Source organism: Zalophus californianus, chromosome 15 (genome assembly GCF_009762305.2).
Source record: "Zalophus californianus isolate mZalCal1 chromosome 15, mZalCal1.pri.v2, whole genome shotgun sequence".
Classification (NCBI taxonomy): Eukaryota; Metazoa; Chordata; class Mammalia; order Carnivora; family Otariidae; genus Zalophus; species Zalophus californianus.
In genome coordinates, this window is record NC_045609.1 from 68960526 (window position 1) to 68983620 (window position 23095).

Sequence of the window (23095 nt, forward strand, 5' to 3'; positions counted from 1 at the left end):
TTTATATTTTCTCTTGATGTGCTCTTTTGCCTAAAGGCATTTTTTTAAAAGTTAGAATTGGATTTTTTAATAGCTTTATTAAGGTACAGTTGACATAATGATAAATTGTGTGTGTTTAAAATGTATCTTTGATAAGTTGATAAGTTTTGCATCTGTGAAATCATGACCACACTTAAGATAACAAGCCTGTTCATCACCCCAAAATGTTTCCCCTTCCTTCTTCCCCTAGCAACTACTGATCTCGCTCTCACTATGGACTAGTTTGCCTGAAATTGGATTTTAAGTTTAAATTATTTTTATTTCCATAGAAACTGGATCAGGATCTTAATGAAGTCAAAGCTCGAGTAGAAGAACTGGACAGAAAATACTACGAAGTAAAAAATAAGAAAGATGAATTACAAAGTGAAAGAAAGTTAGTATAGACTAAAATATGCCTTAATTTTTTTTTTTTTAAGATTTATTTATTTGACAGAGAGAGACATAGTGAGAGAGGTAACACAAGCAGGGGGAGTGGGAGAGGGAGAAGCAGGCTTCCCGTGGAGCAGGAAGCCCGATGTGGGGCTCGATCCCAGCACCCTGGGATCATGACCTGAGCCAAAGGCAGATGCTTAATGACTGAGCCACCAAGTGCCCCGATGCCTTAATTTTTTTGAGTAACACTAATTACTGGCTGTTAAATGGTCTTTAAGCTATAAATGAGCTAGGGGTACCTGGCTGGCTCAGTTGGTGGAGCATATGCAACTCTTGATCTTGGGGTTGTGAGTTCAAGCCCCACTTTGGGTGTAGAAATTACTTGAAAAAACTCTTGGGGCTCCTGGATGGCTCAGTCAGTTAAGCGTTTGCCTTTGGCTCAAGTCGTGATCCCAGTGTGCTGGGATCGAGCCCCAAGCTGGGCTTCCTGCTCAGCAGGGAGGTCTGCTTCACCCACCCCCTGCCAAGTTGTGCGCATGCTTGCTCGCTCTCTCAAATAAAATCTTTTTAAAAATCTTAAAAAGTTGTAAATGAACTATTCAAATTTTATACTTTTTTCAGTATTTTACCCTAATTTATATACTGTTGGTGCATCTTAATGCTTTTAAAATTAAAGACAGTCTAATTTTTATTGATTAGTTACTTGTGGAGAGAGGAGAATGCAGAACAGCAAGCACTTGCTGCTAAAAGAGAAGATCTTGAAAAGAAACAGCAACTTCTTAGAGCAGCAACAGGAAAGGTGAGCAGGTTCTTTTTATTACTTCAGTTTACATTGAGCCAATTATTACACAAGAATTTGTTAGTTTTCAAGCTCTAAGTCCTTGGTTTCAGGTGATAAATAAGAGTGTAAATCACTTGTCCTCTAAATTTGAAATGATGGGTCGTGTTTAAGCAGCCTTACTACAACCCATGCATTAATGATAACGCTTTTGATTTTCAGATGAAGAGTCTCATTTTTAATGTTAGTGTCAGAACAGAACCCATAATAAAATGTTTCATGTAGTTGGCATTTTTCAAGGGGGTGATGTGGCATTGGGGAGGGTATTTAGTTTAATCTCTGAAGTATTTTTTAATGTATAAAGTAATGGATTTGTTTCTTACCAGCAGGAGTGCCACTGGAAATATTATTTTAATATTTTTCACTTCTGACAATTTAACAGGCAATTTTAAATGGAATAGACAGCATAAACAAAGTCCTGGACCACTTTCGTAGGAAAGGAATAAACCAGCATGTTCAAAATGGCTATCACGGCATTGTGATGAATAACTTCGAATGTGAGCCTGCTTTCTACACATGCGTGGAAGTCACTGCTGGCAACAGGTAAAGTTTTTGTTTGATATTTTGAATTTTTGAAGGAAAGAAGGAATAAGAAGCAGCTTTTTGGAATTTTAGTGTAATCTGTCTCCCATTACCTTCTTTTATCCTAGTTGCTTATTTAATTTTTTAAAGATGTACATGTTAAGTATTCCTAACTGTAGAAGCTAAAACTATCCCTTTTGGGGCTTCCTCTCCTTCTCCTCATTGGAATTTTCTAAGTAGTTTCCCTCCCACCCTACCCCAGTACAAATTGGTTTGCATAGAAAAAAAAGTAAATTGTTTGCCTAAATGTTTATAGCACTTTAAAGTCTAGCAATAAAGATGTGTCTTGTTTTGTTTACATGCAGGTTATTTTATCATATTGTTGATTCAGATGAAGTCAGCACAAAGATTTTGATGGAGTTTAATAAAATGAATCTTCCTGGAGAGGTCACTTTTCTTCCTCTTAACAAGTTAGATGTCAGGGATACTGCCTATCCTGAAACCAATGTGAGTTGGTGTGTGTGAAGGTCTATCTTTCTTTCAGTAAGTTATTTCTTCTTGTGGTTAGCACATGCTAGTGCACAGGCACTGTACGTTAGGATTCACTGGTCTGTGAGATAAACATGCTTCTGTTACAGCACGGTCACTACTGGGTAGGGATGGGAAGGGAGATAGGTCACAGGCAACACATGAAACAAATCACTGCAAATGTGTAAACTGTTAAAATACGTAAGTACAGGCTACTCTGAGAGATTATCCCAGGGTGACAAAATTAAGGAGAAGAAATCCCTGAGGAACTGTCATTTGAAGTAAATATTTTTTAAGTTTTTTGAATATACTTTTTAAATGGCTTATAAATTAAATAAAAATGTTTAGTAAGATAACAGGCCCTGAAAACAATGTTGCTTTTGTTACTTGCTGGTATACTTTAAATGGATTGAGAATATTCCTCAGTGTTCTTGAGAAAAATGTAATTGCTTTGAGGCATTTAGTTTCAGAATGTTGATGGTATTAGGAACTATTTTACTCTCCTAGTCTGAGGTTAAAGCTGAAACTCTATGATAATGGTAACAATTTAAGTGGAACAGTGAGAATCCTTTTTTTTTTTTTTTAGGATTTTATTTATTTATTAGCATGAGAGGGAGGAGGGGCAAAGGGAGAAGGAGACACAGACTACCCCCGTGAGCAGGGAACCCTACGCGGGGCTTGATCCCAGGACCCCTGGATCATGACTTAAGCCGAAGGCGATCCTTAACCAACTGAGCCACCCAGGTGCTCCTGGTACAGTGAGAGTCTTAAAAGCTGCTTTAAAGGGTCTACCTTTTTCTTCTTTAAATCTATAAATTATCCTTTAAGTTTTGGGGAGGAAAATGTAATCACAGATGTGATGCTGTGAATGAAGCAAGACTCAAGAATGCATGTAGTGGGGCACCTGGGTGGCTCAGTTGGTTAAGCGACTGCCTTCGGCTCAGGTCATAATCTTGGAGTCCCGGGATCGAGTCCCACATCGGGCTCCCTGCTCAGCAGGGAGTCTGCTTCTCCCTCTGACTCTCTTCCCTCTCGTGCTCTCTCTCAAATAAATAAATAAATCTTAAAAAAAAAGAAGAAGAATGCATATGGTATGGTTCCCTTTAAACACACAGACAGGGGCACCTGGGTGGCTCAGTTGGTTAAGCGTCTTACTCTTGATTTCAGCTCAGGTCATGATCCTCATAGTCCTGAGACCGAGCCCCACATCGGCTGAGACCAGGCTCCACACTTAGCAGGGAGTCTGCTTGAGATTCTCTCTCTCCTCCCTCTGCCCCTCACCACTCTCCCCAAATAAATAAAATCTTATAAATAAACACATAAAACTAAACTTAGATGATAGAATTTGAAAGAAGTAGAAGGAAATGGTTATCACAAAAGTTATGATAGTGGTCATCTCCAACAGGTAATGTGATTAGGAAAAGGGCACACTTCTTAGTGTCAGCAGTGTTTTATTTCTTGTCCTCCGTGGTAGTTACATTGGTGTTCTCTTTGTAATTATTAATTTAAGCTTAACATATTTATTGCACTGTTTTAGGTTATATTTCCTAATTTGAAAATTAGAAAAATCCTTTCCTAATAGTTTGGAAGAATGTAAAAAGGGAAAATTTTATATAAAAAATATTTTCCTGAATACCTAAAACATATATATAACAAAATGAAAACATTTTGAGGAAATAGTATTAGTGTACATTTTTTTAGCCGTTTTTTTTTTTTTTTTTTTTTTTTTTTAGAGCGCAAGCCAGCAGGGGGAGCAAGAAGGTGGGAGGTGGAGGGAGAGGAAGGGAGGGGGAGAGAGAATCTTAAGCAGGCTCCATGCCTAGCCTGGAACCCTACATGGGGCTTGATCTCACAACCCTGAGATCGTGACCTCATCCAAAATCAAAAGTCAGACGCTCAACTGACTGAGCCCCCCAGGTGCCCCTATAGCCCCTCTGTGTGAGAGATGCTATCCTATGTGTTTCACATATTATTAGTTTGTCTGGTCTAGTCTAGTCTTAACAACTTTATCAGGAAAGTGCTGCTACTGCAGTTCTGTAGATGAATAACTATTAAATGAAGAAGTTAAGCAGCTTGTCCAGAGCATACATCTGATGAGTGTCAGAACTAGGATTTGAACTTGAGCTGACTCCAGAGCCACTAAACTCTGTCATTTTTCTCTGCTCTTGAAAACTTGGATGATTACATGAACGTAATTTCCAGGATATTTCAGTAGAGTGATTTTTCTAACTTCTTCAGAATAAAATGAAGGCATTTGTGTTTATATTTCATAAAGATGTAATTCATAATTTTGCTAGCATGTTTTAATTAACTGTGTTGTGATCTCTATCCTGACAAAATATTCATTTTTAGGATGCGATTCCTATGATAAGTAAATTGAGGTACAATCCCAGATTTGACAAAGCTTTCAAACATGTGTTTGGGAAAACACTTATTTGTCGTAGCATGGAAGTTTCAACCCAGCTAGCCCGTGCTTTTACTATGGACTGCATTACCCTGGAAGGTTTGTAATAGTAATTCTTAGCTTTGAACAGATAAATTCCATTTTAGTTTTAAGAGTATTTCAAAATTCATGTCCAGTTTTTTATCATTTTTAAATGGTTTGAGTCCAGACAGGATCCACACTTCATATTTAGTTGATGTCTCTTAAGTATAATCATTTGATCTGTAGTAGGGATTCTTAACGTTTTTTGCACTGTGGACTCCTTTGGCTCTTTGGTAAAGCCTATGAGCCCTTTCTCAAAATATTTTTAAGTGCATAAAATAAAATGCTTTGGATCACGAAACCAATCATACTGACATGGTAATCACAATATTTTTTCAAATATGACATAATTTATTCTTAAAAGTATTCAAAAACAAGATTTAGCAGTGGGTCTAATAAATAAAACTTGGAAGTACTGATACATGTAAACAATATTTTGAGATTTGCAACAAATATAATCTGATAGAAAATAGCTGTTATTTCTCTTGGTAACAAAGTTACAAGTACTGATAATACCACTGTGATTCTTATTTGTTATAACAGAAGGCATTGCTAAATTTCATTTTGTAGTATAAAAATAAAGATGTAGGGCGCCTGGGTGGCTCAGATGGTTAAGCGTCTGCCTTCGGCTCAGGTCATGATCCCAGGGTCCTGGGATCGAGTCCTGCATCCGGCTCCCTGCTCCTTGGGAGCCTGCTTCTCCCTCTGCTTCTCTATCTCTCCTTCTCTCCCTCTCTCTCTCCCTCTGTCTCTCATGAATAAATAAATAAAATCTTTAAAAAAAATAAAAATAAAGATGTAAATTTTTTTTCCTACCTAAGTCATGGATATCCTGAATTTTATCCATGGAGTCTAGGTTAAGAACCTCTGGTATATAAGTTCACCTTTCATTTTTCAATTTTTTCCTTTTCTTTATAATTTATTTATTGATGAAAGAAGGTAACACACCCCCCCAGCTTTATCTTTATAGATATTTTTTTTTTGCTGTTTTGAACTACCTCTGAGAATAAGTTATAAAAATTATTATGCTTTATTTCTAAAAGTTAAGCATGTATATCTCATAAAAGTAAGGACACTCTCCTAAGCCCCAGGTATCATTGTTACACCTAAGTAATTTAACATAACCCAGTAATATCATTTAAAAAGTACATTAAAATTTTCCCAGTTGTCCCAAAATAATTTTATGTCCAGGATCTGATCAGGGATGCATGCAATGTCCTCTCTTTGGATTCTTTCAATATAGGACAGCTCCTGTTCTTTCCCACCCTCAGGAAATTGACTTTCTCATAGAATGTCCCATTTTCTGGATTTGTCCTCCTGCTTCCTCATCGTGAGATTTAGTTTAAACATTCTTGGCATGAGTGATGTATATTCTTACTGCATCACACAATGTGTCCCACTGTTAGTGATGCTAAGTTTGACCAGTAGCAATCTCTCAGTTGTAAAGGTGCCCTTTCCTCTTCGGAATTAATAAGTGATATGTGGGACTATCCTTTAAGAAAACATGAATATCAGGTTCCCCAACAACTTTTTTTTTTTTTTTAAGATTTTTATTCATTTGAGACAGCTAGAGGGAGCATGAGCAGGGGAGAGACAGAGGGAGAGGGAGAAGCAGACTCCCCGCTGAGCCAGGAGCCCAATGTGGGGTTTGATCCCAGGACTCTGGGATGGTGATCTGAGATGAAGGCAGACACTTAACCATCTGATCCACCCAAGCACCCCACCCCAACAATTTTTTTACCAGTGATTTGACTCAATACACTGGGGGTTTCCAAATGGTGATTCTTAAATTCTTTCAAGGCTTCTGTATTTTTTTTTTTTTTTTTTTAAGAGAAAGAGAGCTAGCAGGGGTGGGGAGAGAGGAGAGAGAGAGACTCAAGCAGGCTCCATGCTCAGTGCAGAGCCTGATACAGGGCTCAGTCTTAACACCCTGAGATCATGACCTGAGCTTCAATCAAGAGTCAGATGCTTAACCAACTGAGCCACCCAGGCACCCCTATCTCTATGCTTTTAAAAGCATTCAAAAAACTTCTGAAGACTTGCCATTATTATTGTTGATGTTCACATTTTCCCAAACACAGCCAGTGGAATTCCAAACTCCCAAGTCCTGTGTCCTCTTGATCTGTCCCTCTTGGTCTTTAGCACTTCCTTCCTTTCTGGCAGATGTTCAGGTTCACCTAGAAGGCACCTTTTTTTAATGCAAATTTTAACAGTTGGAAAGCAAAAGTTTTTCATAGTGGCTTAAATCCTTTTAAATTCTCATTAAATAGGTAAAGCCTTTAAATTAGTTGTTTGATTATAAATCAATTTATCACTGAATAAAGAAATTGTTACACAGAATTTCTACCTTCCTTGTGCTTTGTTTATAGGTGACCAAGTTAGTCATCGGGGTGCTCTAACCGGAGGTTATTATGACACAAGGAAGTCTAGACTTGAATTGCAAAAAGATGTTAGAAAAGCAGAAGAAGAACTAGGTGAGCTTGAAGCAAAGCTCAATGAAAACCTGCGCAGAAATATTGAAAATATCTTTTTGTCTTGTGCTACGGTGGAGGACTGTTTGGGTTGAAATATGTAATCTTTTACATGTTAAGTGTGTTTTCTCATACAGTGGGGAAAAAATTCCACATTTGGCTTTTATTGAAGCATGGGAGCTTATATTGTCAAAAGTTAACTTCTGAAGACAAGGAAAAAACTCTTGTAACATTGATTCTTTCCTTAGCTGTTAATATTTAAAACTGATAGCAGTGAGTCAGTCTATTTCTGAGAGCAAAGAACCTGAGGTGCACTAAAATTTAAAGTTATAGAGGAAACTGAGGAGGATTGGTCAGAATTGTAGAAAGAAAACGAGGTTGGTGTTTCGAAGAAGGGTTGGAGGCCTCTAATGCCACATACTGCATAGAAGTTAAACATAGGGGTTGAAAATGTGCATTAGATTTCTATTTCAAGGTCATTTGGTGCAGATGTAGTATTAGTGGAGAAAGGCTGTCAAAATCCAAGTCTTAGTAAACATAGTACTTTCACTTCTTTCAAATAAAACTGGTGTTCCATGAAGAGTGGCTAGTTTAGCTCACAACAGAAGCATTGTACCTCTGCATTTTCTTAAATTAACCCCAGTACTTTGGTATAAGGCAAAAGTGTTTTATGTATACTTTGAATTACATCACACAATTTAAAAAATGTAGATACTTGAGGGGGGTACCTACCATGCTCAGTCGGTAGAGCATCCAACTCTTGATTTCTGGGTCATGAGTTTAAGCCCCACATTGGGTGCCAAGATTACCTAATAGGTACTCAAGCATCAAGAAAAACCATTTTTACTGAGTCGTTGGAATATTCTTAATGATTTTTTTTTTTTTTTTTTTTTTTTTTGGAGATAGTGAGCTAGAGAGCAGGAACAGGGGAGGAGAGGGAGAGGGAAAAACAGGCTCCCTCCTGAGCAGGGAGCCTGACGTGGGGCTCGATCCCAGGACCACAGGATTGTGACCTGAGCCAAAGGCAGATACTTAACCGACTGAGCCACTCAGGCACCCCTGGGATATTCTTAATTGAAAGTGGCAAATTTTTTTTTTAAGTGGGTTTATAGCTTCTGTGCCATCAGTGCAAGCAGCAGCACAGAGCAAAAGGTAAATAAACATGTTAGTTTTGATTTTGCAGGGGTCTGCAGAGCATATTTAGAACTGCCCAAATTTGGCAAGATGTTGGCGCAAAGAAAACATTGGGAAACACTAAGAAAAAGGATATTGACAGCATACATCAACTACCTTCCTGTATTTAATAATCCAGCTAGGTGGTATTATTTTGCTACATTGGACAAGACCTCCTCTTCATACATAACTACCTTCTATAGTGCTTTAAGCATAATAGATTACACAGTAAATATTTCTTGAAAAGATACAAAAAAATATATACCTCATTCAGATTCTCTTAGGGTTTCCCAAGAATTTTTGTTTTTATATAGCTTTAAGTAAAATATATGTTATTTTGAGAGAAATGGTGGGGTAAAATGTTTTAAGCTTCTTTATGATATAGCACAGTGTAGTATTTAATTTAGCGTTGTTATGGTCCATAAATTTCAGGAAATAACTTTTATTTGGAGGTAAAGAAAAGGAAGGGAGGGGATACACATGTTTTTAAAAGAACTAGAGAGAATTTTCCTTAGCCTTGTATATGGATTAATAATGAAATTGATCAGTTGATGAACCAAATGCAGCAGATAGAGACCCAGCAAAGGAAATTTAAAGCATCTCGAGATAGCATATTATCAGAAATGAAGATGTTAAAAGAGAAGAGGCAGCAGTCAGAGAAAACCTTTATGCCAAAGGTTCGTAAGTATGTCCCTTTTGTTACAGATCTATTTTAATTATTTAGAATTGGGATGGACCGTATGTTACATAGGTTATTATCTGGAGTTTATATGTTCCATTTTTTGTAGACCTATACTTTTGGACTTCCCCTATCTATACTGTACTTACACCCATGGGTAACCAAAGTCTCATTTTGTAGTCCACATTCAGATTGTCCAGCTTCAGTGAACAAGTAGGCATTTTGAGCTATAGCATAATAGTATTTTCTGATGATCATTAATTTGTTAGTAATCATTTTTGTCTGTTAAGCACTTTTTATGGAGTTGTTTAAATATTTTATCCAAATTCTGTTAAACAGGTAGAAGCCGAACTATTATTGCTAAATTACAAGTAATACATTAGTCTCATAAGCTTTAACAAAAACTGTTTAGTTCATCAGTAGTACTAAAACAATAGTTTTTAATTGCCCAACTATACCACCCTAACACGTTCTAGCAGTCTTCTCTTTTTGTTCTTACTAATATTTAATATGTAAGAAGATTTTTATATGATTCAGTCATGGAATATGATTGGTCCCACATGCCCTGATAGTATTGTATCATAAGTATTTTTCTTACTGCTACTTAGTTCTAATTATCAAATTAAGTGGATACCTAATAGTTACTTGAGTTGATATGATTCAGTTCACTTTAATATCAAATAGATTGTTCTCAATTTTTCACTATTAGTAATACAGTGACTAACACGTTTATTAATAAATGGATGATCTGTCACATAGCAACGTAGCTTACAAAGTTTGGAGGCAAGTTTGCATGCTATGGAGTCCACCAGAGAATCGTTGAAAGCAGAACTGGGAACTGATTTGCTTTCACAACTTAGTCTGGAAGATCAGAAGAGAGTAGATGCCCTGAATGATGAAATTCGTCAACTTCAGCAGGCAAGTACAATTTATATAAGTATAAATTTTCATTTATAATTGACTGTTGTAAAAAGTTTCTTGCTACTAAGGGAATGCAGAAGAAGGGAACTTTGAGAAAATAGAAAAATGAGACTTGAACTTCTCATATCTGTAAGAGTAAGTAAGTTTTTCTACACCATTCTGGGTATGTTAGGATTATACAAGAAGTCTTCATTTTCTTCATCTTCTTTAATGCACTTTTATTATTAGTAAGATTGAGCTTGTTAGCTTTGCTGTCTCTTTTGATCATTCTACCTTTATATAATTAATACTGTTTTTGATTAAACTTTTTTTTAAAGATTTTATTTATTAGAGCATGAGTGGGGGGAGGAGCCAGGGTGAGAGGGTCAAGCAGACTCCATGCCGAGCATAGAGCCTGACCTGGGTCTCAGTCCCAGGACCCTGAGATCATGACACAAGCCAAAATCAAGAGTTGGATGCTAAATGGACTGAGCCACCCAGACACCCCTTGGTTAAACATTTGATTTTTGTATTACAGAGACGTAAATACTAAGTCCAAAAAATGAAAAATAGGTAAATATTTTTGGCGGCATGTCTTATAAAAAGAATCAAGCACACAAACTTAGCATTCTGAATAGGTAAGACAGAAAATGAAGAAAATACAGGGCTTTCTATTGCAGGTCCTTTGAACACAAGTAATGGAGAGGACAGATTAAAGGCATTCCTGTGTGAAATGTGCATGCCTATGTAGACAAATAATTTTCTTGTCTTTTAGGAAAACAGACAGTTGCTGAATGAAAGAATTAAATTAGAAGGTATCATTACTCGAGTAGAGACATACCTAAATGAGAATTTGAGGAAACGCTTGGACCAAGTAGAACAGGTATGTTCTTTTTTGTGCGTTTGTTGATGACTATAACCTTTTGAAAGAACTTAAACACGAGTGGCTTTGATAGACAGCATGGGCTTTGGGGACAGAAAGCACATACCCTGAGTTGGAGTTCTGGCACTGCCATCTAGTGTACGATCTTGTGCAAGTAATGTATTATTCCTAAGCCTCAGTTTCCTCTTGTGAAAACTGAGCATAACAGTAAAACCTGTGTTGTATGATTATCCTGGCCAATTCTAGGTACTCAGTGTTAGTAACTCATGTTTTCTCAGTATGTCAGTCGCTGAGAAATTTTTTAGTTATTATATCGTTACCTTTTTTTCCCCTTTAATGGATACTTTAAATATTTGCAATTATACAGAGTGTACTTTCTCTCTTGAATGTTTATTCAAAATAACAGCTATTGGGAAAAGTAATCTATAGCAATAGAAAGCTGAATGATAGTTTTCTGGGGCCATGAGTAGAGGGAACTGATTATAGAGAGGCACAAGGGAACTTCTTGGTTTAATGAAAAACTATCTTCATTGTAGTGGTAGTTATGTGGGTGTATACATTATCACAGCTCACTGAGCTCTGTACTTAAAATTGGCTCAATTTATTAGTTGTAAATTATACTTCATTGAGGTTGATTAAAAAAACAAGAATATTCATAGCATTATTTATAATAGTCAAAAACTAAAAACCATACAAATGTATATCAACAATTGGATGATTAAATTTTTATATATTAATGCAAAAAAAGTAACAGCTATTGGAAACTGTTGATGTAATATTTTGAAACTAACAAAATTCATATTCTGTGGTTTAATGTTAAGTTTCTTTTATCTTGCAGGAACTTAATGAACTGAGAGAGACAGAAGGGGGTACTGTTCTCACTGCTACAACCTCAGAACTTGAAGCAATCAATAAAAGAGTAAAAGATACTATGGCACGATCAGAAGGTGAAGTTTTATTTAGTAAAAATTTTTTTTTGTATTTTGTTAAAAGTTAACTTATTTATTTGATAAAATTGTTTACTACAAAATGAAATACCCAAATAGGCAAAAGCATGCACTAACGATTTTGTGTTTTCCATCACCATAAATAATTTATGATGAATGTAGTTTAGTGGGTTGATTATAAATAGTAACCTTTGTTTTGTTGAAATGTTTGTGACAATTTTATGAGAGACCATAATTACTAATTTTGTTTCCAAAAGTGTGAAATAGCTGAATTAAGTTTCTTATCACCTAGTTGCTAAGAAGAAAATTTTTTAAATTTTTTATAAACATTTAATAATGAGAAATATATACTTGACTAATGTACACTCCTATTTTTGTCCTGAATTAAATGTTTCATGGTTTTACACAGTACAATTTAAACAAAGAGAAAAAACCTAAAACCTATTTATTTTGATCTACTTGGCCATTAAAATCTTCAACTAGTACTCTAGCTTTAAAATAGGCATTATGGCTTAATTTGTTTTTTCCCCCGTATTTTAGATTTGGACAATTCCATTGATAAAACAGAAGCTGGAATTAAGGAGCTTCAGAAGAGTATGGAACGCTGGAAAAATATGGAAAAAGAACACATGGATGCTATAAATCATGATACTAAAGAACTAGAAAAGATGACAAATCGACAAGGCATGCTACTGAAGAAGAAAGAAGAGTGTATGAAGAAAATTCGAGAACTTGGATCACTTCCCCAGGAAGCATTTGAAAAGTACCAGACACTGAGCCTCAAACAGGTAAATTGTGTAGTTTTAAATTTGAAATCTTAATGCAAATTTCTCTTCATGTGAATTTAGTTATACATTTATTTTTCTCTTTGTAGTTGTTTCGAAAACTTGAACAGTGCAACACAGAATTGAAGAAGTACAGCCATGTTAACAAAAAAGCTTTAGATCAGTTTGTAAATTTCTCTGAGCAGAAAGAAAAGTTAATAAAACGACAAGAAGAGTTGGATAGGGGGTACAAATCAATCATGGAACTGATGAATGTACTTGAACTTCGAAAATATGAAGCTATTCAGTTAACTTTCAAGCAGGTAGGTTTCTGTTTGTATTTAATGCATACACAAGACAAAAGCTTTGGCTGTTACTCAGTTTATTACTCACTTTGTAAAGGTTTTTAAGTTTTTTTCCCCACTGATAGTTGGATCTAATACAAGTGAACAAATCCAGCATATAGTTTTCTAACACACTAATTAGAATATCCTACACAGCTCTTAAAAGGATTCAGTCTGTTGCTCTGGTTAAAATATTTGTGATTGCTTTTAAATATTTGTCTTTGCCTTAAGAAATAATATGTGCAATGCCACCTAAGCAGAATTTATATTTGAATCACCGTGTAATTTATTCATTTGTTCGTTCATTCATTCTTTTTAAAGGTATCCAAGAACTTCAGTGAAGTATTCCAGAAGTTGGTACCTGGTGGCAAAGCTACTTTGGTGATGAAGAAAGGAGATGTGGAGGGCAGTCAGTCTCAGGATGAAGGAGAAGGAAGTGGTGAAAGTGAGAGGGGTTCTGGGTCACAAAGCAGTGTCCCATCAGTTGACCAGTTCACTGGAGTTGGAATTAGGGTAAAATACCTTTATATCCAATTTTCCCCAGTATTACCGTAGTGGCATTTGTAGAATATTTTACATATTAAATTGGTGCATTGTATGTGATTTAAGAGGTGATGGTGATTCTACCCCTTTTGGGTATTAACTCAGTTAAATGTTCTCTTAGGTGTCATTTACAGGAAAACAGGGTGAAATGAGAGAAATGCAACAGCTTTCTGGTGGACAGAAATCCTTGGTAGCTCTTGCTCTGATTTTTGCTATTCAGAAATGTGACCCAGCTCCTTTTTACCTGTTTGATGAGATTGACCAGGCTCTGGATGCCCAGCACAGAAAGGCTGTGTCAGGTAGTTTGGGTTTGTATTTAACAATGAGAACTTGCTTAAAAATGATAACTTGCCTCTTTGGTAGTGAATTCTTGTTGCCTAAGATATTTGGGGGGACTAGACAGGGTGTATATTCTGTAAATAAAATTTCTTTTAGTAAGTTTTTTAGAATTTAGCATTAGACTACTTTACAAAGTTTAATTCTGTGAGAGGTCGATGTGTTTGTCAATTGAAAATCCTTCAGTTAAACTTTTACACAGAAGTCTCTCTTTTTAAAACTTGTTTTTCTCAATGGTTGAATAGCCCCTGACATTAAATGTTGATTCTGTATTTAAAGAATCTATATTTGGGGATGCATGCGTGGCTCAGTCAGTTAAGCATCTGCCTTCGGCTCAGGTCATGATCCCAGAGTCCTGGGATCAAGCCCTGAGTGGGGTTCCCTGCTCAGCGGGGAGCCTGCTTCTCCCTCTGCCTCTCCCCACTACTCATGCTCTCTCTCTCAAATAAATAAAATCTTTAAAAATAAATAAAGAATCTATATTTGATCTTTAGTAAATTCAAAAGATCTTTGGGGATGTGCATAGCAGGGGAGGGTTGTTCTTGTTTTGTGTGTGAGAAAAGTTGTTTTGCTCTGACAATTTTAATGCTGTGTTATAAGTAGCCGCTACTTCATATTCTGTAACTTTAAGATACTGGGTAAAAGGTCTATCCCTAATATAAGAGAGTAAGTTGGTAATTTTGCATATATGCATGAAAAATAAAGTCACAGGCTGTTTTGAATTTTAGGTAAGTGAAGATAGTTGCTTTTTAAATGTTCAGATCTCCTCAGAAAATGGTTTTATTAAATTACTATTTCTTTTTATAGATATGATTATGGAACTTGCTGTACATGCACAATTTATTACAACTACTTTTAGGCCCGAACTGCTTGAGTCAGCTGACAAATTCTATGGTGTAAAGTTTAGAAATAAGGTAAAAAAAATTTCTTTTACATCGAGTTTAAGTTTGTATTGTATTTGTCAAATTTTTGTTTTATGTTACTTAAATCATAAAGGAAAACTTAGAAATTTGTTGCTTATCTTATGAATTTGTAAAAAAAAAAAAAAAACAAAACTTTCAAATGCCTGTGAAGTTTAGTTTTTTTGTGGCATTCGTTGCATTGGTTTTATTTTCATTGTCATTAAGAGACAATATCTTCCTGTCTGGTCTATTTAGTGCACAGTCTTTAACAGTTCCATACGGTTATTTCTGTTTGGCTGGGCCATACATCTCTTCCTGATGTCTTCAGCCTTAAGATTCTTTGAAATAGCAAAATAATAAAAACTAAAAAAACATGGTTTGATATTTAGACATTAGTACTTACCCAGATCTTCAGAGTTCTAAAATGCAGAATATTTTTTAAACTCATGCTTTCAACAAACAACATTATAAAGGTCTTATCCATCAGTGTTTTAGACTCATTTGACTTGATATGTAAAATTTATAGGTGATTGGCCATATTTTTAAAATATTACTCTGAACAGTGAGAACACTGATATTTTTTTTAAGGTTTAACACAGTTTTTAACATTTTTTTCTTCAGGTTAGTCATATTGACGTGATCACAGCAGAGATGGCCAAAGACTTTGTAGAAGATGATACTACTCATGGTTAAACGGAAAATATTGTCCACTGGTTTGGAAGTTGTGTATAGTAATATGAATCTCATACCCAGGAACTGTACATTTAAATATGTAGTCACTACTAATAGTTTTCAGACTTAGAGCATACATAGTCTTTTTATATTTCTGTCATTGTATTTTATAAGATACTCTGTAATGTTACATTTCTACTTATAGTTTAAGAATTTTATTTCCCACACAACTTTTTGTAAAGTGTCCTGCTCCTGTTTTAAATCTTTTGAAACATGCTAAATATTCTTTCCTAATTATTTTATCAATTATAATGCCTTTTTTATAGCTTCAATTAAATAATTGGTTTATGACTAATTTAGTATTTTATGTGGCTTTTTATTTATAGTTGTATGATTAGAAACAAAGTTTTCTTAAATAATCTGCTTTTTGTTTTGCCTAAGAAAAGGTCTGCCTTTACCTAAAAAGATTCTTTAAACGTGGCTTCATATTCTTTTGAAATACATCCACGATTCCCAGTCCTGGCTGCGTGCTTAAATCCATGGGGGGAGCTTTAAACTGCTGGTGTATTTTTCCCTAGACCAGTTGAATCAAAATCTTTATGGAGTGGGGTTCTGGTTGTTGCTAGTTCTTAAGTTCCCCCAGGTAATTATGACCGTTGCTAAGGATTAGAACCCTGGCTTTAACTCATTGTAATCGTTCTTTAAAAGTAGTTTTAATTTTAAGAGAGCAGTGTATTTACTAGAATTTAGGAAGATAGTTTTAAGAGTAGCTAAGAACACTAAGCCAAAAAATTGAGTCATAAAGTTTCCTTGTTTTTCTGATTAAAAGTTTGGAAAACTTTATTGTTGAAACTTTTTCCCCCCCTCAGATGAGGTCTTTGTTTGTTTATTATGTTTATTAAATCACTTTATTGAGAATTTAATTCATAGACCATAATATCCACCTGTTAAAATTATGCAGTTCAGTACTTTTTTAGTATATACACAGAATTGTGAAATCATCTCTACAGTCTAATTTTAGAATATTTTCATTACTCCAAAAAGAAACCCTGTACCTATTAGCACTCCCTCTGTATCTCCCGCCTCCCTTATCCCTTGGCAGCTATAAATCTAGTTTGTGTCTCATACTGTGGATTTGCCTGTTCTGGACATTTCATATAAATACAATCTTACAGTGTGGGGCCTTTTGTGACTGACTTGTCTCAGCATGTTTTTAAGGCCCATCCATGTTGTAGCACATATCCATAATTCATTCTTTTTTATTGCTGAGTGATATCCCATTGTCGGAATATATACTGTGGTTTGTTTATCCAACCATTAGTTGGACACTTGGCTTGTTCTCACTTTTGAGTATTATAAATAACACTGCTATGAACGTTCATGAACAAGTTTCTGTGTGGATATGTGTTGTCATTTTTCTTGGATTGGAATTGTTGGTCATATGGTAACTTTTTCACATTTTCAGGACTGCCAAACTTTTTTTTTTTCTTTAATTTTTTTTTTAAAGTTTATTTAAGTAATCTCTACACCCAACATGGGGCTCAAACTCATGACTGCAAGATCAAGACAAGAGTCTCTCATGCTCTTGTGACTGAGCCAGCCAGGCACCCCAGGAACTGCGAAACTTTCCCAAAGGAGTTGCACCATTTTAGATCTCCACCAGTAATATATGAGGGTTATGGTTTTTCCATATCCTCACCAACACTTGTTATTCTTTTTTATTATCATAGCCATTCTTGTGAATGTGAATTGGTATCTCATGATCTTAGTTTGCATTTGCCTGTTAACTAATGATGTTAAGCATCTTTTTATGTACTTATTGGTCACTTGTGTATCTTCTTTGGTGAGATGCTTATTCATATTTTTTGCACATTTTAAGATTCTGTTACTTATTATCGAATATAAATAACAGGGGTGCCTGGGTGGCTTAGTTGGTTAAGCGCCATGTCAGGCTCTCCACTCCGTGGGGAGTCTACTTTTCCCTCTCCCTCTGCCTGCCGCTCTGCCGGCTTGTGCATTCTCTTTCTCTCTGTCAAATAAATAAAATCTTAAAAAAAAAAAGAATATAAATAACAGAATTTGTAAGAGTTCTTAAATATTCTGGATACAAGTCCCTTATCAGGTATAACTTGCAAATACTTTCTCCCAGCCTGTGAATTGTCTTTTTGCTTTCCAAATGGTGTCTTTTGAAAGATAACATTTTTATCTATTTATTTTTTAAAAGATTTTATTTATTTGACAGAGACACAGCGAGAGAGGGAACACAAGCAGGGGGAGTGGGAGAGGGAGAAGCAGGCCTCTCGCAGAGCAGGGAACCTGACGCGGTGCTCGATCCCAGGACCCTGGGATCATGACCTGAGCCGAAGGCAGACGCCCAACAACTGAGACACCCAGGCGCCCCTGAAAGATAACATTTAAAAAAAAATAAAGTTAGGGGCTCCATCCCAGGACCCTGAGATCATGACCTGAGCTGAAGGCAGATGCTGAACTAACAGCCGTCCAGGCACCCCATAGAGACTGTTTTATTTCTTCCTTTTCAAAATATATATCTTTTTTTTTCCTTGCTGATTTCTCTTCCTAGAATTTATAGTTGTTTAGGTAACAGGAGGGTTGGTTTGTTAGGAGCTATTCCGCTAGTGGGAGCCAGAAATGCCTAAAGAGGCATTTTTAAAATAAGGGAAGTTTTGTGAATTTAAATTAAAAATGTATATTCACTTTCATTTTGACTAGTTAAATCTGTAGAGTTTAAATGTTAAGTACATTGTTTATGCTCTAGTTTTGCTATAATATGATCGATCTTCCCAGGGCCTCCTGGGTGGTTTAGTCAGTTAAGCGTATGACTTTTTTAAAAGATTTTATTTTATTTGACATTGAGAGAGACAGCGAAAGAGGGAACACAAGCGGGGGAGTGGGAGAGGGAGAAGCAGGCTTCCCACAGAGCAGGGAGCCCAATGCAGGGCTCGATCCCAGGACCCTGGGATCATGACCTGAGCCGAAGGCAGACGCCCAACGACTGAGCCACCTAGGTGCCTCTAAGTGTATGACTTGATTTTGGCTCAGGTCCTAATCTCAGGGTCGTGAGATGGAGCCCTGTGTCATGCTCCACACTCAGCAGAGAGTCTGCTTGAGATGCTCTCTCTCCCTCTCCCTCTCCGCTCCTCTCCCCTGTGCATGTGTATGCTCTCTCAAATAAATCTTTTAAAAATGTGTATATTTACAAATACATATATAATTGATCTTCCCTGACAGAATTTGGTATAAGAAATATTGTATGTAGGTCCCCATTCAGAGGGTTCTGTAAGCATAGTTTCTTTCTAGTATTCCTAAAATGTTTCTTAAGCATCTCCCCAAAGATACTCATAAATTATGAGTCACTATGTATAGAGGTTGAAATGTCTGGTGTATAGTGTATGATAGATTGCTTTGCTTTGTTACGACCAACCTCCATAATACGGATTTTGGCAAGGGATGTTACATGCATAGCATCATTCTAGAACTTAATAATGTTCTTAAGCATCTCGTGAATATCCATATAATGAAACTCCAGTGAGTTTGTAGCAATAAGCACCTAAATAATGAAACATAGAATGTAAATGTTAAAACCCATATTTTTGGGGTGCTTGAGTGGTTCAGTCGGTTAAGCGCCTGACTCTTGAGCTCAGCTCAGGTCTTGATCTCAGGGTTGTGAGTTCAAGCCCCGCATTGAGCTCCATGCTGGGTGTGGAGCCTACTTAAAAAACAAAAAACCCCATATTCTTTGCTATATCATAGTGATGACATAAGATTATTAATTCTAATGAATAGAAATTGTTAATTCTAATGAATAGAAAAATGGAAAGTACCAGTTTTTGAAAATGATGCAATTTGGGGCATGTGAGTGGCTCAGTCAGTTGGGTGTCTGCCTTCAGCTCAGGTCATGACCCTGGGGTCCTGGGATCGAGTCCCGTATTGGGCTCCCTGCTTGGTGGGGAGTCTGCTTCTCTCTCCCTCTGCTGCTCTCTCTCTTTATCAAATGAATAAATAAAATCTTTAAAAAGATGCAATTTATAGAAATCATTTACTCTGAATAGTGTCTTATAATAGAAGTATATAAAAGGTGAAAGATGAGTTTTGGATTTATTTTTTTTGTTTTTTTAAACGAGGCAATAGCAACTCTTTAAAAGCATTTGGTTAATTCTTCTAGTATTACACTATATGTTAACTAACTGTAATTTAAGTAAGAACTTGAAACAAAAAATAGTAACAAATCATTTGGTTAATTCTTAAAGGAGTTTCCCTCAACCTCTGGATAGAGGACTAGCACTTTCATTCAGCTTCCCACAAAGGGAGAATACCAGGGTTGAGGAAAAGAGAACAGTATTAGGATTCTGCTGTCACCCAGCAGATGGTCTCCTTAAACAAGGAGCAGCATTGCATTGCTGGGATCCTCCCATAGAGGTGCAGAAAGTATGTTCTGTCTTAAGGATTCTAACAGTTTTAGGAATTAGTATTCATTCTTTCTCTTTACCTTTTACTCAGGCCTAAATCCTTATCCTGAAACACTAACCCAAGTTTGCATATTTATGTTGTATCTGCTATGTTAAGCAGGGGAAGAGTAAATAGAAAACAGATGCATATTAATGCAGTTAAAATTGGTGACAGCACAGTGTTAATCCAATACCTAGAAAATAGGGAGGTTTTTCCCTCCCTACTTGAGGATTTTTCCTTTGCTTTTAATTATATGTAATTAGGTAGAAATTCTCTTCTGTGTGAAGATTAAGCAGTAGTGAAAGCCTTGTTCCCTAGGTTTCATACTTTTGGGAGAAACAGGTAGCTCGCTCTTTTCCTCTGCGATAAACAATGGAATCTATTTCCAGAAATTTCTAGGAATGTTATGGCCTTTGTTTTCGTCACATTAATTTTCAATAAAGTAGATTAATTCAGTTACATTTCTAGGAGGAAAAGTATAGCAGGAGCTCAAGATTTTGTAAAGCATTTGCTCTTAAATACAGCTTTTTTTGGTCAACACTCTCTAAAAATATCAGGACCCTGCACATAGGATATATTTAGATCTAAAGATACAAGATTTTTAAATTTTTAGTCTAATACTTTTATAGATGAGGAAATTTGAAGCCCAGGTTAACACCCAAGTAGAACCCCAGATGACTTAAGTGAGCTGAGCACACACAGCTGACCTTCCTAGCAAGAGCCAGTTTTCCAATCCCTGAGTACTTTGTTCCCCCTACTTAACTATGAAAATGAAGATGTGTCATATTTGTACAGTGCTGATTGATCCTCTGTGTTAGTGTTAACAGATTTTAAGGGTGAGTCACTACCTTCTTTTGTTTTCTTCAGCCTTTCCCCCCATACCCTCCTCCCTTTTTCTTTAGACGTCACGTATTTAGGTGGAGTCTGATCATTTGTCTCACTTAATGTCCTAGGGGGACTGGATTACTCCTGGCTGCCAGTCTTGCTCCATAAATCTTCCACCGCATGGCTCTGCGTCTCCCCTTCCTAGAGACGGAGAGTCTCCTGGGTGTAAGAGCCCTTGTGGCTGCCAGTAGCTGCATAGGGATACGAGGCAGCACAGATTAGGTTTGCGAAGAGAACACGGGTATATTTACTCAAGGCATTGCACTGGCTGGTTGAAGGTCTGTTGCAAAGGGGACACTAGCATTTGAGTGTTCTCTTTTATGGATTCCGTGTGGTTTCAGACCAGCGCCTGGTGTGCGGATTATATAATACACAAACGTTTAAGTGTGCAATGATAGCAGATCCAGCGTTAGCCTCATAATTTTAGTCTGAAATTATTCAGCCATTAAAAATGCTGGTTTTAAGAACTGGTGGCATGGAAGTGTACCTACAGGTGAAAGAAGAAAAGAAAGAAAATTGAACTTGAAGGACATGGGTTTAAGGCCAAATCATTTGGGACTCAGGTCTCAGAGACCGTCTGTAAAGGACCAGGCCATGTCTAAGGCAGAAGCCTTTGCTAGGAGAGGTTGCAATATCGTAAATCCCAAGTTACTGCATTTATTTCCAGGACCGCTAGAGGGGGCTCTTGACACATGCCAACCCCGCCTCGCCTTTTCTCAGTCCAGTTTTCAAACTCGTTTCCTCTCTGACTCCTCATAGTGGAGTTCCAGCAGCAATGAGAAGATCGAGGTGTGATATTCTTGAGATTTCTCTGCTACAGGAGTTTATGAGCTAAGTGATAACTGCTCACAGCTCAGTCACAAATTGGATGTTTTAGCCAAGGGACCTAGTGCTGGCAACAGGTGTATTGCTCTTTCGAAAGCTGTGCATCAGCCCTTTAATGGGACCTTATTAACAAAATGGCAGCCCTTTTTTTCAGTGGTCCTACTTGTTTCTCAGAGTAGTACTGTTTTCTGCCTGTGCCTTCTGAATCTCATATACACCCGAAAGGATTGCCTTTGTGTTCCTTATATACTATTTCTAACTCGTAACCTGGCCTCCCTTAATTGAAACAGCTTCACCCTATTATGTTGCTTTTCATTTGACATTTCAAAGTCATCTCCCCAGCAAGACTGAGTCCGAATTAGGGTCTGTTAATTTGTTCACAGAATGACGGGAATACTTGCTGATTTGTTTTCTTATTAGAAACCTTATTAGAACCCCTGTAGCCTTGGAGAAAATCCTATCTTTAGGATTGTTCCAGAAGTCAGTTTCTATACTACTTAACAAACCGTGTTCATCAGCTTGTTGAGCAGGTGTGTAGGAGCAGGTGTGCATCCAGCCCACCTTGTGTTCCTCAGCTGGGGTTGCACACGGCTTCAGTCTCACCCTGCATGATGCTAAGTCTGTGACACTGCTGTGAGTGCCGGCACGGAGCATGAATGGCCTCACGATGGACAGGAGTTCAAGGGACAAGTAGATAAATACGCAACGTGGTGGCTCAGTTCTGAGAAGGAGAGTGTCTGTCTTTCACGGGTACAACTAAAGCTCAGAGGAACCTCCTAGAAAGTGAAACTACTGCAGTGGTTGCCAAAGAGATCTTTCCTGTGACCCTTTGTTTTCTTTTTCCTGTGGACATGCTCCTGGGGTGTCTGTCTAACCTCTGCCTTTAGCTGAGTAGAAGAAAGAGACCTTTGATTTCAGGTGGTTATCTTGATCCCTTTGGGCAGAGGCATGAGGATTAGCCTTTCAGAGACTGTGCCTTTGCTGTGTATTGATCTATACGGCTAACCTTGTGTATGGGACTTAATAGTTATGAATTACCTACGTACCAGACAGGTCCTTTGATCTTCTCACTTAAGGACAGAGGTGCGTGGTGTTAACTCCAACCTCCAGAAGAGGAAATTGAGCTTGCCTAAATATTCCAGTTAGAAAGGGTGGAGCTGGGAATAGAATCTTGGTCTCTCCAGGGTCCACCAGACCTCTCTGGCTTCCTTTTTAAAACTCAAAATGCCTGACTGGCTCGGTCGGTAGAGCGTGTGACTCCTGATCTCAGGGTCGTGAGTTCAAGCCCCACCCCCATGTTGGGCGCAGAGCCTACTTCAAAACAACTCAGAGCGAAGATGGGGTCAATAGCTGCAGCTCCAGCAGCCATAATACAGAGTGGGAGGCACCTCTGAACCAGCTGGTTTCCGAGCTGTCTACAAATCTGAGGAGTATTTGTGGAGCTTTGTTCTTTCCTGCAGCCTCCCCTCTCCCATCCCACTCTGTCACCCCCCCCCGCCCCCCCTCCCAGAGTTGCCAGG

General features: G+C 37.2%; 1 protein-coding gene and 1 non-coding gene across 2 annotated transcripts in view; both read left to right on the plus strand.

The window, feature by feature from the left end:
• The window catches only part of SMC3 (structural maintenance of chromosomes 3), a 39060-nt gene extending 21733 nt beyond the window's left edge, over positions 1-17327 (plus strand). Inside the window, exons 14-29 of the mRNA XM_027596605.1 lie at positions 309-412; positions 1111-1210; positions 1632-1792; positions 2137-2278; positions 4652-4802; positions 7154-7306; positions 8954-9105; positions 9867-10025; positions 10783-10890; positions 11729-11837; positions 12378-12625; positions 12712-12924; positions 13267-13458; positions 13610-13787; positions 14632-14738; positions 15348-17327. Coding sequence (XP_027452406.1) covers positions 309-412; positions 1111-1210; positions 1632-1792; positions 2137-2278; positions 4652-4802; positions 7154-7306; positions 8954-9105; positions 9867-10025; positions 10783-10890; positions 11729-11837; positions 12378-12625; positions 12712-12924; positions 13267-13458; positions 13610-13787; positions 14632-14738; positions 15348-15419 — 2349 coding nt within the window. The 3' untranslated portion in view covers positions 15420-17327. The remainder of the gene's footprint in view (positions 1-308; positions 413-1110; positions 1211-1631; positions 1793-2136; positions 2279-4651; positions 4803-7153; positions 7307-8953; positions 9106-9866; positions 10026-10782; positions 10891-11728; positions 11838-12377; positions 12626-12711; positions 12925-13266; positions 13459-13609; positions 13788-14631; positions 14739-15347) is intronic.
• Positions 17328-22801: 5474 nt separating this feature from the next.
• On the plus strand, positions 22802-22880 carry TRNAR-CCU. The gene has a single exon. It is a non-coding gene; the product is annotated as a tRNA-Arg (tRNA).
• The last annotated feature ends 215 nt before the right edge of the window (positions 22881-23095 follow it).